At 40.4% G+C, this 21,591-nt stretch overlaps 1 protein-coding gene across 1 annotated transcript in view; it reads left to right on the forward strand.

Moving 5' to 3' along the window:
* Nucleotides 1–362: 362 nt before the first annotated feature.
* Nucleotides 363–21,591, forward strand: part of COL7A1 (collagen type VII alpha 1 chain) — a gene marked incomplete at its 5' end in the record, with an annotated part of 122,196 nt that continues 100,967 nt past the window's right edge. Inside the window, 15 exons of the mRNA XM_081319072.1 lie at nt 363–447; nt 1,613–1,793; nt 3,402–3,561; nt 4,056–4,149; nt 5,598–5,756; nt 6,129–6,286; nt 7,544–7,673; nt 10,562–10,684; nt 12,542–12,691; nt 13,678–13,797; nt 15,835–15,987; nt 16,513–16,623; nt 17,647–17,796; nt 17,902–18,030; nt 21,226–21,372. Coding sequence (XP_081175198.1) covers nt 363–447; nt 1,613–1,793; nt 3,402–3,561; nt 4,056–4,149; nt 5,598–5,756; nt 6,129–6,286; nt 7,544–7,673; nt 10,562–10,684; nt 12,542–12,691; nt 13,678–13,797; nt 15,835–15,987; nt 16,513–16,623; nt 17,647–17,796; nt 17,902–18,030; nt 21,226–21,372 — 2,050 coding nt within the window. The remainder of the gene's footprint in view (nt 448–1,612; nt 1,794–3,401; nt 3,562–4,055; nt 4,150–5,597; nt 5,757–6,128; nt 6,287–7,543; nt 7,674–10,561; nt 10,685–12,541; nt 12,692–13,677; nt 13,798–15,834; nt 15,988–16,512; nt 16,624–17,646; nt 17,797–17,901; nt 18,031–21,225; nt 21,373–21,591) is intronic.

The following is a 21,591-nucleotide window of genomic DNA, read 5'->3' on the forward strand; positions in this document are numbered from 1 at the left end:
TTTTGAGAAGTATATAGAGATATATAGAAGCTGATATATAGCTGAGAGTAGTATATGACTCTTAAATATTCTATTCTGTACTGCCCGATTTTTCCTGTTATTAAATGCACTGCACTCGGGTCTTTGCAGTCATCTTCATCTCTTTGGCCATGGGTAAGCAAACAACATAAAATTATAGGAAGCCTATTTGAGTTTCCAGAGAAACAATGAGATATAAAAGTAGTATATAAATAAGCAAGGACTGTGGAGATCCTTTTTGCCCCTAATCTGTTTTCTTGGGTTGGAGACTAGGGTAATACTTCAGTATTATCTGAAAAACTGAGCATGCTTCCATCTCATATTCTTTATTTCAGACTCTCACAATGAGAAGGGAAACGCTGTTCCTCGCAGCACTCCATGCTGTACTCTTTGCTTCCATACAAGTCATGGCTCAAAAAAGGGAGAGAGGTGAGTCACGGTTAATTTAACCCTGCATGGCAGCCCTATAGATTGGAACACCAACTTCTGTATTTTTGCATTGGCTAGAGGAGTTATAGCAGGAAGCTCAGGAAAGCTAAGAGGTAAAGCTGTCCATCTGTTAGAGAAGGCCCCTGGAGAGAAGGGTTTGTCAAAACACCACTTAAAATCTTAGAGAGCTGCACAAAGCGCCATATGTTACGATTTATCTTCTAGCACACCTGGTGTAATAGGAGAGCAAAGATTAGATGCTGGAGTTCATTTGGGAGTCCCCAGCAACTACAGGGGGATGAGAGTTCACGTGTGGAGTTGAACATGGCCAGGTTTATTTTTCACAACTTTGTGTATTTGAAAGCATTTTCATTTAAAAAAAAACCAGTTACAGAACATACCTGGTACACAGTTCTTAATTATAATTTCATAACAGCTATGCAGTGGGAGGAAAGGAACACTGCTATTTTTTTTCTCCTCAACATTACAAATTTTCTAGCCATTTAATACTAATAATTCCTTTGACTGTGTGGGGGTGATGGTGGGTAATTTAGGGATAGGAAACCTCTGCTCCTGGACCTAATTTCAGAAGCCTTGATAAACGTTTTCCTCCCTTCCTTGCAACCTGCTGCTTGAAAGAGAGAACAGAGGGTGTAATAAGAAAGAGTGTACCTAGCTTTAACTGTGCCATACATGTAGTCTTCTGAAGAGATCTCATCTGAAGGAATGCAGCTCACAATAGAAAAAAGCTATGCATTTATGGAGTAGGGGCTCTGAATTGATGACTCTAAAATTTTATTTGCCAAGGCTTAGTCATGACTCACTACTTCCAAACTGAATCATGATATTGTGATTGTAAATCAAAGACTATCTGTAGTCTTCTCACACTAGTTATTAAGCCAAGGCTTTTTCTGCCTCTTCTCTAGTGTAATGACTTCAATGGTCAAATCAGTTATGGACTCATTGTATGAAGTGCACAAAAGCTGTAGACCTTTTTGAATAGGAATGATTCAGTCTGGCTCTGTGGGATTAAAGGTTCAAGCTAGTATGTAACTGTGTGTAGACCAAGGCCAGTTTGTGCTGTTCTTTTGCCTTGTAATATAAATGGATGGAGGGGATCCACTGATGAAGATAAGCTTTCTGATCAGTTGATATTGCCTTGCAGTGATCTGCACCAACGTGTACCTGGCTGACATTGTATTCCTGGTAGATGGATCCTCTAGCATTGGCAGGGGAAATTTCCGCATGATTCGATCCTTCATGGAAGGACTGGTTGTTCCTTTTATCAATGTGGTGGGTGTGAATGGGGTACGTTATGCAGCTGTGCAGTACAGTGATGACCCCAGGTGAGTCCTAGTCTTCTTGCTTTTAGTTTTACTCACTTTAGATGAATTCTTGGAGAACATCTGTGTTACTGACTTGGATAATTAAATGGGGCTGCTGTATTCCAAGATATAATTTCACTAAATGCTAGATGCTGGGATCAATCAGTTTGCCTTCATGGCATGTAGAATTCTTTGAGTTTTCTAGATGGCCACAATTGGGAACATGATGTTCAATATATTAGATAGCCTGCCTTCCCCAAGACTGGTGCCATGCAAGCTGGGAGTTGAATTCAATGCTCCCTGAAAGATACTGGTCTGGGGAAAATTGAGATGTCACATTCCAAGGAACTGTTACTGGTTTCATTTGCAGTTAAAACTCTATTTACTTCTAACCATCCAAAATAACAGAGTAACAGAGTTGGAAGGGACCTTGGAAGTCTTCTAGTCCAATCCCCTGCTCAGGCAGGAAACCTTATACCATTTCAGACAAATGACTGTCCAATTGCTTGTTAAAAACCTCCACCCACAACTTCTAAGGCAAGCTGTTCCACTGGTTTATTGTTCTCACTGTCAGGAAATTTCTCCTTAGTTTTGGTTGCTTCTTTCCTTGGTTAGTTTCCATCTGTTGCTTCTTGTCCTGCCCTCAGGTGCTTTGGAGAATAGCTTGACTCCCTCTTCTTTGTGGCAGCCCCTGAGATATTGGAACACTGCTACCATGTCAGCCCTCATCCTTCCCTTCATTAAACTAGATATACCCAATTCCAGCAACTGTTCTTTTTATGATTTAGCCCAGGGATCACCAACTTGTGGTCCGTGGCCCACTACCGGGCCGTGGCCTGCTAGCCACCGGGCCACAGAACAGGCTGCCCAGTGCACACACTCACCTCACTCGCGCTAGCACTGCCGCCATGCAAACAGGCACTGCGTGGCAAAAATGGGGCACTGCATGGTGAAAACGGGATGCTGTCTGTCAAAAATGCCACTACAAGGCAAAAACAAGGTGCTGCATGGCAAAAGTGCTAGTGAGTGTCACGCGGCTTCTAGCACTGCCCCGTTTGCATCACACGTGCTCGCGGCCCGTTTTTTGTCTGAGCACACACGTAAAATGCTTCTCTCTCCCTTTTCCTCCGGTCTGCCAACCGAGAAAGGTTGGAGATCTCTGGTTTAGCCTCTTGACCCCTATCCCTTATTCCTGAAGGATGACCCTCAAAATAACCAGCCTGCAATTTTCAAGAGAAGGAAAAATATTAATCTTCTTTTTTGTTCTATTTGCAGAGTAAATCTATTTGATTAGAAAATGTGCATTGAGTAACGTATTGGGCACAAAAGGGGCTGCTGTTTGTGTCTACGTCTGTTTGTGTATATCTTGCACATATTCTTGAGATTCGTATTCGCTCTAAAGACAAACAAAACTGCATTCATGACATATAATTGCCTGTTACTTGTTAGAGGAGCCAAGTGCTCTATTTATAACATTGAAAAGCTCCCAAAAAAACCTCGCAGAGATTGATTTTTTAAAAAAAAAAAAACTACAAAAATCAGTTACAAAGCAGTAATCTGAGAAATACTTCCTGTCACCTGATGGACTTTCAAATAATAGTATTACTTTTAATTTTGTTCCGATTCCAGGACTGAGTTCGAATTCTCTGACTTTCTCAATGGAACGGAAGTGATACGGGCTGTCCAAGAGATAGCCTTCAAGGGTGGAAATACTCGCACAGGAGCAGGCCTGCGTTATGTAGCAGATAATTTATTTGGGGCCAGTCAGCTCCGGCCTAACATTCCAAAGGTACGGTGAAAACGTTTTCTGCCCCAACAGAAAGAGAAGGGAATGGCCAGAGAGTCCTGGGCATAATCCTACAGGTTTTGCCAATTCTTACAGCCATTTTTGGTCTCTTATAATATTGCAAACTCATGTTTTTCAGTGGAAGTATGACCTGTTGCTTCCTGAATGCTGAATGGATGTAGCACTTAAACCTCAACTTTTTTGAACTTAAAGGGCTGTATGAGCAATATCTGTCCTATTCTAGTAAGCAAAACACCCCACAAGGAACATTTAAACGTTACATATTGTTAATAGACTGACATTAAAAAATAACTCTTACTGGTGTTCTGAAATAAGGGTATTGGTTCCTAGAAACACGTTTAGCAGTCTTGATCTTTATTTCTGCCTCAGCCATTTAATGGCAGCTGGTCAGGCTGAGCATACACTGAGCTTTTCTTCAAAAAGAATTGACCTTAAGTCATTTGTGTTACTTATTATTGCATTTTCTTTTCCCTTAGATCTGTATTCTCATTACTGATGGAAAGTCTCAGGATGAGGTTGAGCAGACAGCCTTAAAACTGAAGAATCAAGGCATTAAAGTCTTTGCTGTGGGTGAGTGATCTTGCAGTGTAGGATGGGTATCAAATAAGGACAAATTTAATGGGAAGTTCTCCCTCCGCACCAGCCACTAGGTCCCATTACCTCCCCCTTGTTGTTAACTGTTTGCTGAAAGAAAAACATATTGGATGGGTGGTACATGAAATGCATAAACCAGTTCCTACTTGCCAGATTAGGGATAGGTGAGATTGAGAACATTGCAAGCACGGGATGGGCCCTCTAGGTTTATTAATCCTGGAACCCCCTCTCCACCCCACCCCCCTGACTTTGCTTATGTCTCCAATAAGCCTGGGGAAGTCTGCACTTGCAAACTGAGAATTCAGTTCTACAACTATAATACAGCTCCCAGGCTAATTGTTGCAGAAAATAATTGTTTATCGGTGCATTGTTCTTGATGCATAGATAAATATTTTTCCAGATTAGAATTTAAAATAAAAAAAATTAAAAGCAAGTGAAGTGCTTAAAAAGGATGGCCATGTCAATTTCTGTTATACAGAAACACAAGTACTATTTTGGCAGGAGAAATCCCTTGAAGATCATTGCTTTTATTAAATCAACTCAAAAGCCACAAAAATGTACAGGCTTTCAAAATCTCCACATTTCTTCATCAAGCAAGATATTCATCTCACCACCCGATTATGAAGACATTGCCATTTTAATGTCTTTAATAATGCTTCTTCTCCTATCTTTCCCCATTCTTTTTTTAATGTATTGCCCGCTGAAGAAATCTCAAAGGGCAGGGCAAGAAAATTACATGCATTTTTGGCATTTGCCTAAGAAAAGCATAGTCCTAATATGGATTTCAAATTACAAATGTTTGTGTGTAATATATGTGTGGAAGCATGTTTTTCTTAGCAAAACCATAGATGACTTCTAGTACTTTCCAAGCATTTTTTTGAAGGAGGACAAAATATCTCCCTAGAGAGCTTGGAGCAACTATTACTGTGGTGGAAATTTTGCAACTTTGGATTAAAAACAACTAGGACAAGAACTGGCAGAGCTTAACTGGTCTCAACTGTTCTTTAGGGCAATAGACTGGAGTTTTTCTCAGCCCTATCTTAAGATGTTGGGTACTGAAGTGCATTCAAAAGATGTGCCCTTCCAGGGAGCTCAGGTTATAGTAGCTTTCCAAATTACAAGGGTTAAATCAGGTTTATAGTTTCAGGAGGCCTCCATATGTTTTGGTTTAAGGCTTCCATGTTTCTTCCCTTTGGTCAAGTTGGCCAGGGGGCTGATGGGAGTGGAACCCAAAATGTTTAAGGATGCCAGTTTCTCAATCTCAGTTTAAATAATGGCAAAACTTACCTTAGTGATCAAAGCTCAGTTTATTCCGAGAGTTGCTCCCAGTGTGAAAAAGACTGAGTGCCACAATAATATAGCAATTGTTTAAAGGAGGATCGGAGCTGAAGCAGAGTGTTTCTTTTTTTCTCTCCTTCGCCCAGGTATCAAAAATGCAGACCGGAAGGAGCTTGACCGAGTGGCTTCCACACCCACAGAAGATTATTCCTTCTATGTTACTGATTTTAAAATCCTGGCATCCCTCCTGCCGCTGGTGTCACAGAAGGTGTGTGCCAGCACAGGAGGCATCCTCCAAACAATAGGTAAAGGATTTGGAGGACTTTGGTGTTCAGTTTGATATGCTATATAACTTTTGGAACTTTCCCTTCAGTGAACATCTGAATTTTGTTCTTTTCTTCTTTCCATGGAAACAATATTGAAGGAAGCTTAGGTCAGGGCCACTGATCCCATCTTATTGATGATTTGATTTGACCCAGCAAGTGGGTAGCATTCCATTCTTCCATTAGAGGCCCCAGCCCTCACTGATGTTGACGCTGTCACTCTTCATTTCATAGATCCTTTCAGCTTTTCTGAAATGCTTAGTCTTTCTTTTCTATGTCTACAACTTTCTAAAGTGGTCTATGTCAACAGTAAACCTGATTTATGTTGTCCTCTCTGCTATTACTTTCCTTAAGGTGCCTACAATGGTCCTTCCAACCTGGCCTTTGTGGAACAAGGAACAGACATGCTAAGGATCCGTTGGACAGCAGCTGGTGGTCCTGTAATTGGATATAAAGTCCAGTATGTACCTTTGACTGGCCTGGGGCAACAAATCCTGTCAGAAAGGCAGGAGGTGAGTACTTTTTATAGCGCAATCATCATGCTTTCTCAAAAGTAAATTTAGCAAAATTCAGCTATAAAACAGGGCAGTTTTAGTGTGGCAGATACATATGTGCAAAACATTCACTATTGGGGAAATCTGAATTGTCCTATTTTTCATCCAAGACCACATTAGTCAACCCATTCTGGGGCTAACATAGCAGTTTTCTAAAAGTGAAACTTCTGGAATAAGAAGTGGTTTGCGGTGTTCTGGGGGTGGCATTTCTCAGGATAAAATATTATGCATACAACTAATGTGGGAGTAAGGCCCTTATTGGTCTGAAAAGAGGTTGAAGGTACATTATCAAGGTCATGCTATATTAATGGCATTCCCCCTCCAAATTAAAACAACAACATAAACACTAACTGGCTTTGTCTGTTTTCAGACCAGCCCATGTTCCAGAGTGCTCTTTTAGTTGATACACATTGTTATAGTTGACATAATAATATTGACTTTTTGTTTATAAAAAAGGATGAAAGGTCCAGTGTCCGCCCTGCATTCTAAGGGAGTTGTCTCATCACAGAATGTAGCTTATTTCTTCAACTAGTTACCCCATCAGTTTCTTGTGACCATCACCCAGTTCTTATTTACTTAAAGTCCTTTTGGCTATATAACAGAGCTATCATTTTCTTGTGTGTGTTTGTGTGTGTATATTAAAGTATTTGATAATAGAAGAGAAACTTGGGGAGTGTTATTTTGACGAATTTAGATAATAATGAAGCAGGGGATTGGCCAGCTTTGATCACTCTGTTATTCTGTCTAAAGTTGTTTTAAGCAATAACTCCATCTAATAAATTGCGGTCAACTCTTTGGTGCAAGGAATGTGAGGTGAACATGTGACATGGTTTGCAAGTAGTATAAAATGAACATTAAACATGTTAGAGGTTTTGTAAGCAATGTGCAGTAAACACAAGACTTGTAAAGTATTTTTCTTTTTTTATTTGCCTAGAAGAGATTTTTATTTTTACATAAAACAACACAGTTTTGAAAAAAGGACATTTTATTTATTCCTAGTAAAACTAATTAGCTTTAGTATTGTAGTGATAAATTTTTATCAGGTTAATAGTATAGAGGTAGGAGTTAAGTACTACTTGTCCTTCCTCAAGCCATTTTTATTTGAGAAATACCAGAAATAGTAGAATGTAAATTCATACAGATGGTATTTGCATATATAATTAGATATGGTGGCAATTAATGAGTAGTAACAGATTCATTCTGGATACTAAACAGATCAGTGTGGGATCTGGTGAGACAAGCACTGTACTTCGTGGCTTGAAAAGTGGGACAGATTACCAGGTCACTATTATAGCTCAGTATACCAACCGCATTGGAGAATCAGTTTCTGGCAAAGGACGGACACGTGAGTAATAAGCCCATCTTTGATGTACTGAGATTCTATAATTTCTTTGACATTTCTTGATATATTTCCTTTTAAAATTCCTCCCAAATAATTCCAGAATTTGGTGCCTTCAGATTTCTCGGGTATAAACTCCCATTTGTGGTTCTTTGGGTGTTTGTGTAGCCTTATCATGTATAATATTTAGAATTTACAGTTAGGAAGTTTCTGTGTAATAGTTCAGGACATAGCCACAGTTTTTTGATTGCAGAGTCAGAGAGCTGGTGAATAAGTTGATGGCTATCTTCTGGGAAGCCAGTAAAAGCCATAATGAAAAGTCTGATATTGTCCTGAATTTATGTCTGAGAAACCCTGCTAATACAGGAATTTAAAGCCTTTTCCATTGTGGCATTGGAGTCCTAAATAGCCTCCAGGGCAAGTATGCATCCACCATCTTTTTTCCTAGCCTTTGGCTAATTCTGTCTATATCCTGGGTACCTGACTCATACATTCTTACAGGGCATTATATTGCTTTTGAAGATGTCTTTATTTAGTTATCATGACAAGCAACTGAATGTATATGTCCATGTATGTCATCAGGAGTTGTGCTGTACTCAAAACTTAACTTCATATTAAAAATTAATGTAATAATTCATCATACAATGTGTGCTATACCCATCAGAATATTTTTCCCCAATATAGACTGCATTCAGAAAGTATTCAGACCCCTTCACTTTTGTCAATTTTGTTATGCTGCAGCCAGATTCTATAGTTGTTGCAATTCATTTTTTTCTCATTAATCTACACTCAGTACCTCACAATGACAAAGTGAAAACAGCAATTTGGAAATATCTGTAAATTTAGTAAAAAGGAAAAAAAATGAAATATCACATTGGCATAAGTATTCAAATCAGTACTTTGTTGAAGCACCTTTGGAAGCTTCGAGTCTTTTTGGCTATGAAGCAACAAGCTTTGCACACCTGAATTAGAGGATTTTTTAAAAAAATTCCATTTATATCCCGCCCTTCTCCGAAGACTCAGGGCGGCTTACAAGCTTCTGCCTGTCTTCCTTGTAAATCCTCTCAAGCTCAGTCAGGCTGGATGACGAACATTGGTGGACAACCATTTTCAGATCCTTCCAGAGATGTTCAGTAGGGTTCAAGAGAGGGCTCTGGCTGGGCCACTCTAGGACAGAGTTGTCCCTGAGCCACTCCTGTGTTGTCTTGGCTGTGTGCTTAGGATTTGTCATGTTGAAAAGTGAACCTCCGGCCCAGTCTGTGGAACTGGTTTTCATTGAGGATATCCATGTACTTTGCTCCATTCAGCTTTCCCTCAACCCTGAGCAGTCTCCCAGTCCCTGCTGCTGAAAAACACCCCCACACCATGATGCTGCCACCACCATGCTTCACTGTTGGGATGACGTTGGGCAGGTGATGAGCGGTGCCTGGTTTCCTCCAGACATAAGTTTTAGAATTGAGGCCAAACAGATCTATCTTGGTTTCATCAGACCAGAGAATCTTGTTCTTCACAGTCTGAGAGTCCTTTAGGTGCTTTTTTGCAAACTCCAAGCAGACTTTCATGTCTTTTGCACTGAGGAGAGGCGTTCATCTAGCCACTCTGCCATAAAGCCCAGATAGATGGAGGGCTGCAGTGATGGTTGTCCTTCTAGAACTCTGTCCCATCTCCACATAGGATCTCTGTAGCTCAATGACCATTGGGTTCTTGGTCACCTCTCTTACTAAAGTCCTTCTCCCCCAATTGTTCAGTTTGACTGGGTGAGCAGCTCTTGGAAGAGACCTGGTTGTGACAAACTTCTTCCATTTGAGAATTATGGAGGCTACTGTGCTCTTAGGAACCTTCAGTGCAGCAGAAATTTTATTGTAGCCTTCTCCTGATCATTGCCTTGCAATAATCCTGTCTGAGCTCTGCAGGCAGTTCCTTTGACCTCATGGCTTTTACTCTGCCACAGTATGCATTGTTAGCTGTGAGGCCTTCTATAGAGAGGTGTGTGCCTTTCCAAATCATGTCCAATCAATTTAATTTACCACTGGTGGACTCCAATCAAGGTGTAGAAAAATGTCAGCAATGATCAAGAGAAATGAGAGACACCAGAGCTAAATTTCACGTGTTGTTGCAAGGGTCTGCATACATATGCCAATGTGACATTTCAGTTTTTCCTTTTTAATAAATTTATAGACATTTCTAAAATTCGGTTTTCGCTTTGTCATTAGTGAGTATAGATTAATGAGGAAAAAATTGAATTTCAACAACTGTAGAATCAGGCTGTAGCGTAACAAAATTAACAAAAGTGAAGGGGTCTGAATACTTTCTGAATGCACTATAGCTATCTCACATTATCACAGCTAGGCTGCTATTGGGCTGAACCCCAGAAAATACTTCATGTGTGTTTTGAAACTACTGCACTGACTACAAGGCCATTTTAAGCATTAGTCAAAGTCCTGGGATTGATCTTTAGAGCCCTATGCAGCTTTTGGACTTTGTGCTTAAGGACTGTCTTTTCTCACATGTGTCTTGTCTGCGCCATTTTTATAACTTCCACTGTCTGATGTCATTATCCTGTATAATTTTCAAATGAGTTGCCAGCATAACCTTACAATGCCAGGTTTTCTTCAATCATGATCCTGCCAGCTTTCATTTGTTCCAGGCAGCCTAATGGTTGGGGTACAGGTATTGTATTCCTGGTATTCTGAAGGGACCCTGGCTGGAGATGGCTTTGCCATTTTGCTCATGCAGTTCATTCCACTATGAGTGAAAATGACTCCATCCTATTAGTATAAATTCTCTCATAACACAACGTGTCTGGGACTCACGTGAAATGTGAATGTGAAGGACCCACCCCAATGATTCTTTATTTTCCTGATAGAGATCCCAATTCTTTGTTTTCCTTACAGAGATCCTGTCTGGAGTGACAAATTTTCGGGTGTTGGAAACAGGGCCATTTTTCCTCAGGCTGTCCTGGACAGCTGATCTGAATGAAGCCCTACAAGGCTACAGGCTCACTTATGTGGCTAGAGGTCAGTGCAAAACTTGAGAGGGGTGATTTTTGGGGTTAGAAGTGCTAAGCCTCAGAAGGCTTCTGTATCAGAAAGCAATTAATTCAGTTGCTTCAGGGAGTACTGGAGCTGAAGTGGAACAGGAAGTACAGTACATGGCTGCAGCTTCCTTTTAACCTGATTGGTAGTTCTTCATCTCCTGATTTACAGGGATGAGGGGAGAACAGGAATTGCTGTGTTTCTTTAGGTTATAATGGGCTTGTGCTCTAGCAGAAAAGTGAGTCCTTCATCAGAATGGAGCACGTTGTCTGGGAGGGAGACATCTGTACTGTACATCCCTGTCCTGTAACAGCTCTTGTTTGTTGAGGATTGCAGACTTTAAAAAGAACAAATTGAGTTGGAGAGAGGGTAACTTTATGTCCAGTCCCAACTGCTCCCAAGCATCAGTTCTAACTACCAAATGCAGCGAGGGTCAGAACTCATGGTTTCCTGAGTAAGAAAATCCAGGCTCGGGAAAGTGGACCCTACTGGAATATTCCCCCACGACTTGTTGTGATGTGCTTGTCAGAAGCTGCACCTGGAGCTGCCTCACCTCAGCCTGCAGCCATGCTGGTGCTTATAGCCCTGGCAAGTCTCCCAGTGCCTCACCCAGTGTCTGGCCACACCTGCTGCCAAGGGAATTCATCTGCCTAGCAGAGAATGCTGGCCCTGTGGGCACCAAAATGAATGTTGATATCACCGCCAACTGTTGCTTTTGCTTGCGGCTTTGCTTGGTGTGACTCAATCAGAAAGAAAGCCTGTGCAAAAAAAGGGTCCTGTAGTAACTGTCACTGTCATTTGTCTATCAATGCTCTCTAGATATTTGTTCTAATCCACTTTAGAGTAAAAATGGTCTATGTTAAAATGGTCTCCGTTCCTTGTTCAGCAGCTAAAGATTCATGTTCCACGCAATACTAAATACTCTGAAATAGAGGGTGGAGATATACATGGGATCAAGTAGAAAACAAATGAGCCCAGTCCGGAGATACATGTAAGCTGGACTTCTGTAGCTGCTGTATTACAAGGAAGTGTGGGTGACTTTCAGTCCTACAGACTTCAGCCTAGTTCTGTATAGCATGTGGCTTAATTTTCAAAGCTCTCAGAAAGGGTCAGTTCCGATTTCTGTTAAGTATCTGTCTCATCCCTTCAATCCGCTATCGGGGGAAGACAGAAGAGAGTAAAGAAAGTAAGAAAAAGAGGAAAAATGGATTAGAGAGATTAAGACAAGGTCCAGCGAGATACTTACAGTAATATTCTCCCTTACTTTTGGCTCTGACTTTATTAAGTATTTTCTTTGAGTCCACCATGTGGCTGCTGGCCAACTGTGTATATGTTCCTTCAAATCACTTTTGACTTCTGGTAACTGCCTGGCCAAGGTCTCTAGTTTTCTTGGCAAGATTTTTTTTGGAAGTTATTTGCCATTGCCTTTTCCTAGAGCTGAGAGTAACCGTCCCAAGATCACTCAGAGGCTGGACTAGAACTCACAGTCTCCCAGTCACTTGGTTTCTAGCCTGATGCTTTAACCACTGCAGGCACTCTCAACTTGCATTTCCCAGAATGCTGGAATAGCTGGAAAACCTGTGGAAGATACAAGGTTGGGGAAGACTATTTTAAAAGGAAACAACCCTCATTTATCAATAATTCTACTTTCCTGAATTAGTGATATAGTTCAGTCTTTAAATTTCAATGTTAAGAAATGAAGAATGAAGTTCCAATAAGAATTTGAGTTGTAATTTTATCAACATTTTTAAAGAAGTAGCACTAGCCAGTGATCCTATATATTTCTTGTACGTTTTTTATGTACATTTCTAAAATTACCTTTGTTTTTCCTTCTGAAAGGTGACGCTCAGGCTGAAGAAGTGAATCTTGATGCCAGTTCTACTTCATTCTTGCTCAGCAACCTTCGACCTAACACTGACTATGTGATAACATTGCATCCAATCTTCCCACATCATACAATAGTGCCTGCTGTAGTTCGTAGTCGAACATGTAAGTGTCGCCTAAATTAAGGGAAGCAGAGCTTTGTTCCTGGAATAGGTGTTACGGAGTGCAGGAGGGTGCCTGGGTGCCATGAGCAGGTACTAAAGAGGGTGGGTTGGGTGCCACAGCAAGCACTGCGGACTATGAATGGGCGGGTACTACAGAGAATGGATGGCTGGACAGCTGCTTCAGGCAGACACTATGGAGTGCCAACAGATGAGTACTGGAGCAGAGGTGGATAGGTACCATGGATGGCCACTACAGAGTGCAGGCAGGCAGTGCCACACTAGGCATTATAGAGCATAGGTGGCAGGCAGGTGAAAAAGGGGGCATGGGAGAGACTTATAGGAATGACTTGCAACCTCCTACTCGCTTCCCCATTGACTTTGCTTGTGGGAAGCCAGCGAATAGTGATCACATGACTGTAGGATGCTGCAACTGTTTTGCAAGCCAGTTGCCAAGTGTCTGACTCACAATCATTTGTCTGTTGGGACTCTGCAACAGCCTCAACTTTGAGGACTGTTCTCAAGTCCCCCCTTATTCAGCACGATCATAACTTTGGTCACTGAACGAGTGGCTGTAACCCAAGGACTATCTGATTTGCCTGTTGTTAATCCAGCCCTGATTAGGTACATAAGGAACTATAGGCTTTCCAGTGTTTAGTTTATACATGAAGTAGGCTTTGAGAAATGCGAGGTGCCAGGATTGGGACTTTCTTGTCTTTATCTGGAACTCTTTTAGTAGTCTTTATAGTCTACTACTATAAAGATACTGATTGTGGGTATTATCAGCTAGTACAACCATAAAAACATCCTTAACTTCATAACTTAAATAGGAAAATCATGTCTTTGCCTTTCATAATCTTGAAGCATAACCGTGAATTCGGTGAGGAAATAAAGCTCACGAAAATTTGGGTTCTAGAATTATTGATAATTAGATAGCTGAACCATCCTTCTGCTCATCTTGTTTGATTTTTCCTCTCTCTCTCTTTCTAGTGAATTTGGCAGGAATACAACAACTGAGTGCCCAGGACATCTCCTCTCAAGGGATGCTGGTGATCTGGAGGGGTGTGAGTGGAGTTACTGCATATCGTGTTACCTGGGAACTCCCCTCAGGTATATCTGTTCACTGGTACTTTTTCATGTTATATAAATATTTCTTCTCACATATCGAGTAAGACCCTGTTCTCCATTTAGACACTGAATGACAATTTTGCATTAATTATACTATGCAGTCGACAGACTGAAAATGATTTTCAAGATATCAAAACTTCCTGTCAGGACCCACCTCAATCCACATCTTAGGAAATAAGAACTCTTGGATGCAAGTTTAGTCCAAAAGGAAAGTGTTTACTAGGATGGAATCGATTGTGGCAATACAAGACGGAATCTAACAAAGTTACATTTCAATCCTATATAAAGCATTCCCATTTCAGCCCCTCCCCTCATCCATTTGGTCAGGCTCTCATCATTTGCTTAGGTGTCAGGCCCTTCCGTGGGAAAGGGAACTCTCCTTGGTTTTATGGTTATTGCTTTCCTTTTTCAGTTGTAAATGAAGATGCAATCCAGATCTGTCTCTCCCCCTCCCTCCCCCAGTTCAAATGTTCCCTGTTGTTAGAAGATCACCTTAAGTCTATCCTCTCCCCCCCCCTTCAGAGAGATGGCAGAATCCCCAGAATAAGCACATTGTTCTACCTATACATTTATGAAATGTGATATAAATGGATTCTGACACTTCCATTCTAAATAACAAATGAGACTGTTTTCTAATTAGGCATCTATATGGTTTTTCCCCCCTAATTGTTACAGTGAAAAATCAATGGAAACAGGAGCACTTGATGGCAAATATAAATCTTGCAGACCTGAACAAGACCTGAAAATAATTTGACTAGGCTCTAAATAGCATTATAATATTACACAAATAGGTACTGTGTGTGTGTGTGTGTGTGTATTCACACACACAAACACACAAATGCAAACGAATATAGAAAGGCACAAAGTATGAAGCAAGAGTTTCTTTTTAAAAATGTATTTAGCATTATATTCTTATAATATTTAATATTAAAAAATACACCTCCACAATCTATCCATGTGTGATAAATTAATATATCTTCTAGAAGGGAGGTAGTCCTGATATGCATGATTTTCCAATCTAAGTACACTTTTACAATAATTTTATAGGCTGCTGTGTAATTTAGTTATAGGTTTATCCAGAAATCACTATAAGTCAGGCTCCAAAACTCAAGAAAGACACACAGAGTTATTTCTAAGCAATTTCCTTTATAGCTCCTCACCTATAGATAGAAATATTGCAAAATTAAAGCAACATTGCATCATTATACATTGAGAACTTCTAGGGAGAAGTTATCTTTTTCCCACCCAAGCAATGTAATGTCCATTAAGAACTGATTATGAGTCTTAGATGGAATGATGACACCTATCCACAATTCAAAACTTGAAAGTGGCAGACTTGCACTCTTAAGTGTTTCAATAAAAGGTCCAAACCCCTGTGATTTTTCTTTTTGTAAGAAATCTATTAATTAACTCCTATGCTCCTTATTTAGAATACTTTCAAGTTACTGTTATGTACAGTATATATGTATATAGGGGATGTTACACAGAGATAGCCACTGACACCACCAGGTGGCAGGGTGTCCTGTCAGGATTGGCAGGGCAGTCTTTGGCGGGAAATCCGGACAATGGGATTGGTTCCAAGTATACCTGGCTAGGTATATAAGAGGGGCGGTTGCCCCTTTGTTTGCCAAGTCTGTGCTTCATCAATAAAGAATGTTATGCTGAACCCTGTTGTCCTGCATCGTCCATCTTGGCCATGCGGTCCAGAGCTCACAACTTAACAGTTACTACAATTAGTTTTCCACTTCATTAATAGATTAAGAAGTTGGGAGTAGTATTAAAAGTCTACTGTATCTAAAAAGATGTTGTATATTTGTGGTAATTTCAATGTCTACAGGAAATATCACTTCGAATGACATAAGTGAAGAATTGAGGATCTCTTGCTGAATGGGAAAGGAAAGTAATAAAGGTGGTTTGCTGCAATTCAGCATGTGGTCATGTAATTCACAAATGCATGTTTTGTATGGATAATAGCTAACAGCTTTGTTGCATTTTGCTTTATATTTTGAAATTTCTTAGGTCAGGGTCGTCAAACAGCTGATGTGGATGCCAGCAAGAATTCATATTTGTTAACTAGGTTGCAGCCTAACACTGATTACCTGGTATCTGTTGCGCCACTCTATGGACAGGTAGAAGGTCCCAAGGCCTCTATTAGAAGGAAAACAGGTATGCGTACTTGCTGATGATTATTTTTGTTATGTTACTAGTGATACCACAATTAATATTGCTTGTGCTGCTATTACAATCACCACCACTGCAGGTAAAATAGGTCCACTGTTAGCATTTCATTTATGAGCTAGTTTATAGTATAATAATTCAGTTAAATATGAAGATATCAAACATGAACATTGGTTTAGAGAAGTTTTCTGATTCAAGTTTAAAGATGGTGTACTCTTTATCAAGTATTCAAGTGGGGAGGAAAAAATGCAACAGATATTATATGGTAATTATAGTTGAAACCGATGTCTAGGTATGTTCAAGTCAATATATGAATGCTATTTATGCAGCCCATCTTTAGAAAAAGTGCTGGGACTTCGTATAATAGTAAATTTAGATATAGATTGTTACTTTTTTTCTTCTTTGAATAAACTTGTCCCATAGTAATTAGGCTTGGAGCCAAAGATTGTAATAACTGAGGGGCTATTAGTACATTTCCTAATCATTCACAATTTTACAATTTATTTTTGTTGCTCTTAGAAATAGCCCAGCTTCTTAGGACTATTGCTGTTGACCCAACATCAATTAAAGTTGCCTGGAATATCATCCCTAATGCTCGCGGGTATCGTCTGGAGTGGAGAAAAGCAACAGGTAGGCTGGCTAAATTTCTGCAATGAGTAGTACGAAACGTTACAGGGATTGTGGACACTTATAAATGTAATGTTGAGAATCTGTTCCTTTCCCAGTCAGTTCCAAATATTTCTAGGATATCCTTTTGGAAAAGTTTCTATGTAGTTTTCTTTTCTTTTAAGGTAAGTTTTAGAATAAGCTTCTCTGACCTGGTATCCTCCAGCATGTACTATTATAATTCCATACCTTATCTAAGAAAGCAAGAGGTGATGGGAATGTTGGCTTTAAGATGCACATTTTAAAATAATTGCCTCTCAAAATATGTATCATAATGGCTTTTGATACATTGGGGGGGAATGAACTATGATTGTGCCTTAATGTTGAAGGGAACTGAAAGTTAGGCAATGACTTAGTTCTAGTATTTATGTCAGAATAGTGAGAGGTAGGGATAAATAATAATAATAATAATAATAATAATAATAATAATAATAATAATAATAATAATAATAATAAGAAGAAGAAGAAGAAGAAGAAGAAGAAGAAGAAGAAGAAGAAGTTGGAAGGGACCTTGGAGGTCATCTAGTCCAACCCCCTGCTCAGGCAGGAAACCCTATACCATTTCAGACAAGTGGCTGGCCAGTCTCTTCTTAAAAACTTCCAGTGTTGGAGCATTCACCACTTCTGGAGGCAGGTTGTTCCACTGGTTAATTGTTCTAACTGTCAGGAAGTTTCTCCTTAGTTCTAGGTTGCTTCTCTCCTTCATTAGTTTCCATCCATTGCTTCTTGTCCTGCTTTCAGGTGCTTTGGAGAATAGCTTGACTCCCTCTGCTTTGTGGCAGCCCCTGAGATATTGAAAGACTGCTATCATGTCACCCCTCACTCTTCTCTTCATTAAACTACACATACCCAATTCCAGCAACCGTTCCCTACATGTTTTAGCCTCCAGTCCCCCAATCATCTTTGTTGCTGTTGCTGTTGCTGTTACCCATTTGTTTTCAAATCTATAAAGATCAGTGCTAATTTCGATCTTGTATTGATTTCAAGGAGTGGATTCTCCCAAGACTGCCTCTCTTCCCACCAATGAGAACAGCTACACTCTGAGTGACCTGCAGCCAAGCACAGAATATCATATCACCCTCTATACTTTGTATGATGGAAAAGAAGTAGCCACCCCAGTTACTATTTCAGAGACAGGTGAGTAAGAGGAAATTCATGCTCCCTTTAATTCAGCTAGTCACATTCCTGGCTGAGCTTTTGATTCTCACATCATCTTTGCTGAATTCAAAATTTCTCTTTTAGGGGTGGCCCCTTCAGTGGGAGTCATCTCCAACTTGAGGATCATCGAGACCATAGGAAACAGAGTCCGGCTATCATGGCTAGGAGTCCAAGGAGCCACAGAATATAAGATTGTAGTACGCAATATGCAAGGTGAGCACACAGGAGCAGCTAGTTGATAGGAGTGGCGGCTTGCTGAAAATCCAGAAGTATCCATTGATGGGAGCACATGGAAGAACAGAAGTGTACTAAAAGGAGCAGAAGAACAAAGCCTTTCCAAATGTCTGTGGAGATTCTCAGTCATCCAGGTCATGGTTGTCCCAAAGGTGCTTTTTTCAAGAGGCAACTGGACTTTCTTGTTTTTCTTTGAAGACATTTCGCTTCTCAGCTCTGAAGAAGCTTCTTGGATGAGAAGCAAAACGTCTTCAAAGAAAGACAAGAAAGCCCATTCATTGCCTCTTCAAAAAACACCTTTGGGGCAAAGCCTTTCCAAGCAATAAATAGAGTATAGTCCTGAGCATCCCTCTTTTTTTCTCTTTTTTCTGGGTTGAACAGCATGTTCTGAAGGGAGATTTTCTTGAAAGTTACAGAACCTTGATAAAACATCATCTCTAATCATTTCAGTAGTGCTTCTCAAACTTTTTCCTTTGGTACTCAAAACCACTTATCAAAAAGCCTTTTTTATCCCATGTAAGTAAAGCATTTTAAGTCAATTTAAATGTCCCTATTGTCATTAGCGTTGTCCATAGGGTCGCGATGGGTCGGACACGACTTCGCAACTAACAAATTGTCATTAGATAATGGGTTCATGTGTTACGTAAAGAGAAGCCACTTTTACCAATTTTAGGTATTTTACTCAGGTTTGGGAACCACTGATCTAAAGAGTTTTAATGATGTTCTAAAGAACATTAATGCAAGCACCCTCAAAACTTATTCAAGTTATGAGCATTGAGAGTGTAGAGATGGTACCTGGGTGAGAATAGGAATAAAAATAGAAATAGAAATAGAATACTTTATTGGCCAAGTGTGGTTGGACACACAAGAAATTTGTCTCTGGTGCATAAGCTCTCTGTACATACAAGTAATAGTGATAAATCATGATTATAGACAACATAAAAATACATTCATCATAAATCATAAAATATAACACTTCATCACATAAGATGCAACACTTAGTGATAGTCATAGGATACTAGCTAAGCAAACAACATAAATCATACTAGGATAATAAATAAAACAATATAAATTGTAAGATACAAGCAACAAAGTTATAGTCATAAAAAGGTAAGGATAGATAATAGGAAAGATGAGGAGACTAATAGCAATACAGCTTTACTAAGTAGTTTGACAGTGTTGTAGGAATTAGTTGTTTAGCAGAGTGATGGCCAGGGGGGAAAACTGTCCTTATGTCTAGTTGTTCTGATGTGTAATGCCCTACAGCAGGGGTGTCAAACTCAATTTCATTGAGGGCCGCATCAGCATTGTGGTTGCCCTCAAGGGCCGAGTGGGTGTGACCTGGGTGGGCGTGGCTAGAGTGCGTATGGCCTACTGGGTGGGCGTGGCCAGCTCTACATCGTTCGCATCAAGGGTGCCTATGGGGGCCTGGGCAGGAGTGGGACAGATCTGAGGGTCTCTGGCAGAAGGAGGGTCTCTGGGCCAGGGCCAAGGCAGTGGGGGCCGTTCCCTCACTGTTTCCAGGATGGCTTCGCGGGCCACATGAAACCACTTCGCGGGCCGGATCCGGCCCCCGGGCCTTGTGTTTGACATGTCTGCCCTACAGTGTCATCTTGATGGAAGAAGTTGAAACAGTTTTATGTCCAGATGTGAGAGGTCTGTAGATCTTTTCACAGCCCTCTTTCTTGCTTGTGCAGGATATAGGTCATCAATGGAAGGCAGGCTGGTAGCAATTGTTTTTTCTGCAGTTCTAACTATTCGTTGAAGTCTGTGCCTGTCTTGTTTTGTTGCAGTGCCAAACCAGACAGTTATAGAGGTGCAAATGACAGATTCAATAATTCCTTTGTAGAACAGTATCAGCAGCTCCTTGGGCAGACTGAGCTTTCTGAGTTGGCGCAGGAAGAACATTTGTTGTTGTGCTTTTTTTGATGACATTTTTGATGTGTCCATTTTAAATGGACCTAGAAACTTGAAGGTCTCTACTTTGATACTGTGTTGTCTAGTATTGTACAGTAGAATAGTAGGGTTTCTTCTAAAATCTACTAACATTTCTACAGTTTTGAGAGTCTTCTGTTCAAGATTGTTCTGGCTGCACCACAAGGCTAGTTGTTCAATCTGCTGTCTGTGTGCAGATTTGTCGTTATCTCGAACGAGACCAATCACTGTTGTATCGTCTGCAAACTTCAGTACTTTAACCGAATCTTTTGAGATGCAGTCATTGGTACAGGGTGAGAAGAGAAGTGGAGAGAACACACAGCCCTGGGAGGGGGCTGTACTAATTGTACGGGTATCTGATGTGATTTTGCCTAGCTTCACTTGCTGCTTCCTGTCTATTAGAAAGCTTATAATCCACTTACAGGTATGGTCAGGCACATCTAGCTGATTTAGTTTAGTGAGAAGAATATCTGGAATGATAGTATTAAATGCTGAGCTGAAGTCTACAAAAAGGACCCTTGCATAGGTCTTTGGAGATTCAAGATGTTGTAGGATGTAGTGCAGAGCCATAAAAACAGCATCATCTGATGATCTGCAGATCCGTGATGGTTTTCAGGTGGGCCAACACTAACCTTTCAAAGGTTTTCATAACTATGGATGTCAGAGCAACTGGTCTGTAGTCATTCAATTGTTTGATGGAGGGTTTCTTTGGCACTGGGATGATAGTAGAGCATTTGAAGCAAGAAGAAACATAGCACATCTCTAGTGATTTATTAAAGATGCGGGTGAAGATGGGAGCCAATTGGTCAGCACAAGTGTTCAAGCAAGAAGAAGTTATTTTGTCTGGTGCTTTTCCAGGCTTTTGTCTGTGAAACAGACCTTGCACATAATTTTCTATGATCACCAGAGGTGGGGGCCCCAAGGGGATGGGGTCAGTTGTAGGAGGTTTGGCTGTTGTTGGTGCATCTGAGATGGGGATGGTGGAGATAAGGTGACAACACTGAGATGATTCACACCTAGTGAATTCTAGTTTTACTTAGAAGAGTATAGCAAAATAAATGTTTTGTTGAAAGCTGAAGTGATTTGTTTGTGAGAAATTAAACTATTAATTTACTCTTCTTCTCTCCTTATCCAGTGTCATATCGTCTTTGTAGCCTGATGCTGTGATCACAAAATCTAAGATTTGTTTTTATTTGAATTATGAGTTCATGTTCACAACTATTGTGGTTTCTGCTGTAGATGGCACTGAGAGGGTTCGACGTATCCCAGGCTCCCAGACCACAGAGGACTTAGTGGATCTGAAAGAGAACGTCTCCTACGTGGTTCGTGTGTCAGCTCTTATTGGCAGTCAGGAGGGTAGTGCTGTTCCTCTCAACATCCGGATCCGTAAGCATGTTAACCCTATCTCTATGCTCCACTGCCTCTTTTGCTGTCTTGTTCCCCACACAGAATCACTTTTGGAATTATTTACCTTCTGATTTTATAATAAAGAGAATAATTTTTGTCCTCAGATAATGTACTTGAGCAACACTATAGGGGAGTAAAACAAGGAGACATTCTTATTACAATTATTTGAGTGGGTATGTTAAAAAAAAGAGCCAGAGA

Source organism: Vipera berus (genome assembly GCF_964194415.1).
Source record: "Vipera berus genome assembly, chromosome: 2".
Classification (NCBI taxonomy): Eukaryota; Metazoa; Chordata; class Lepidosauria; order Squamata; family Viperidae; genus Vipera; species Vipera berus.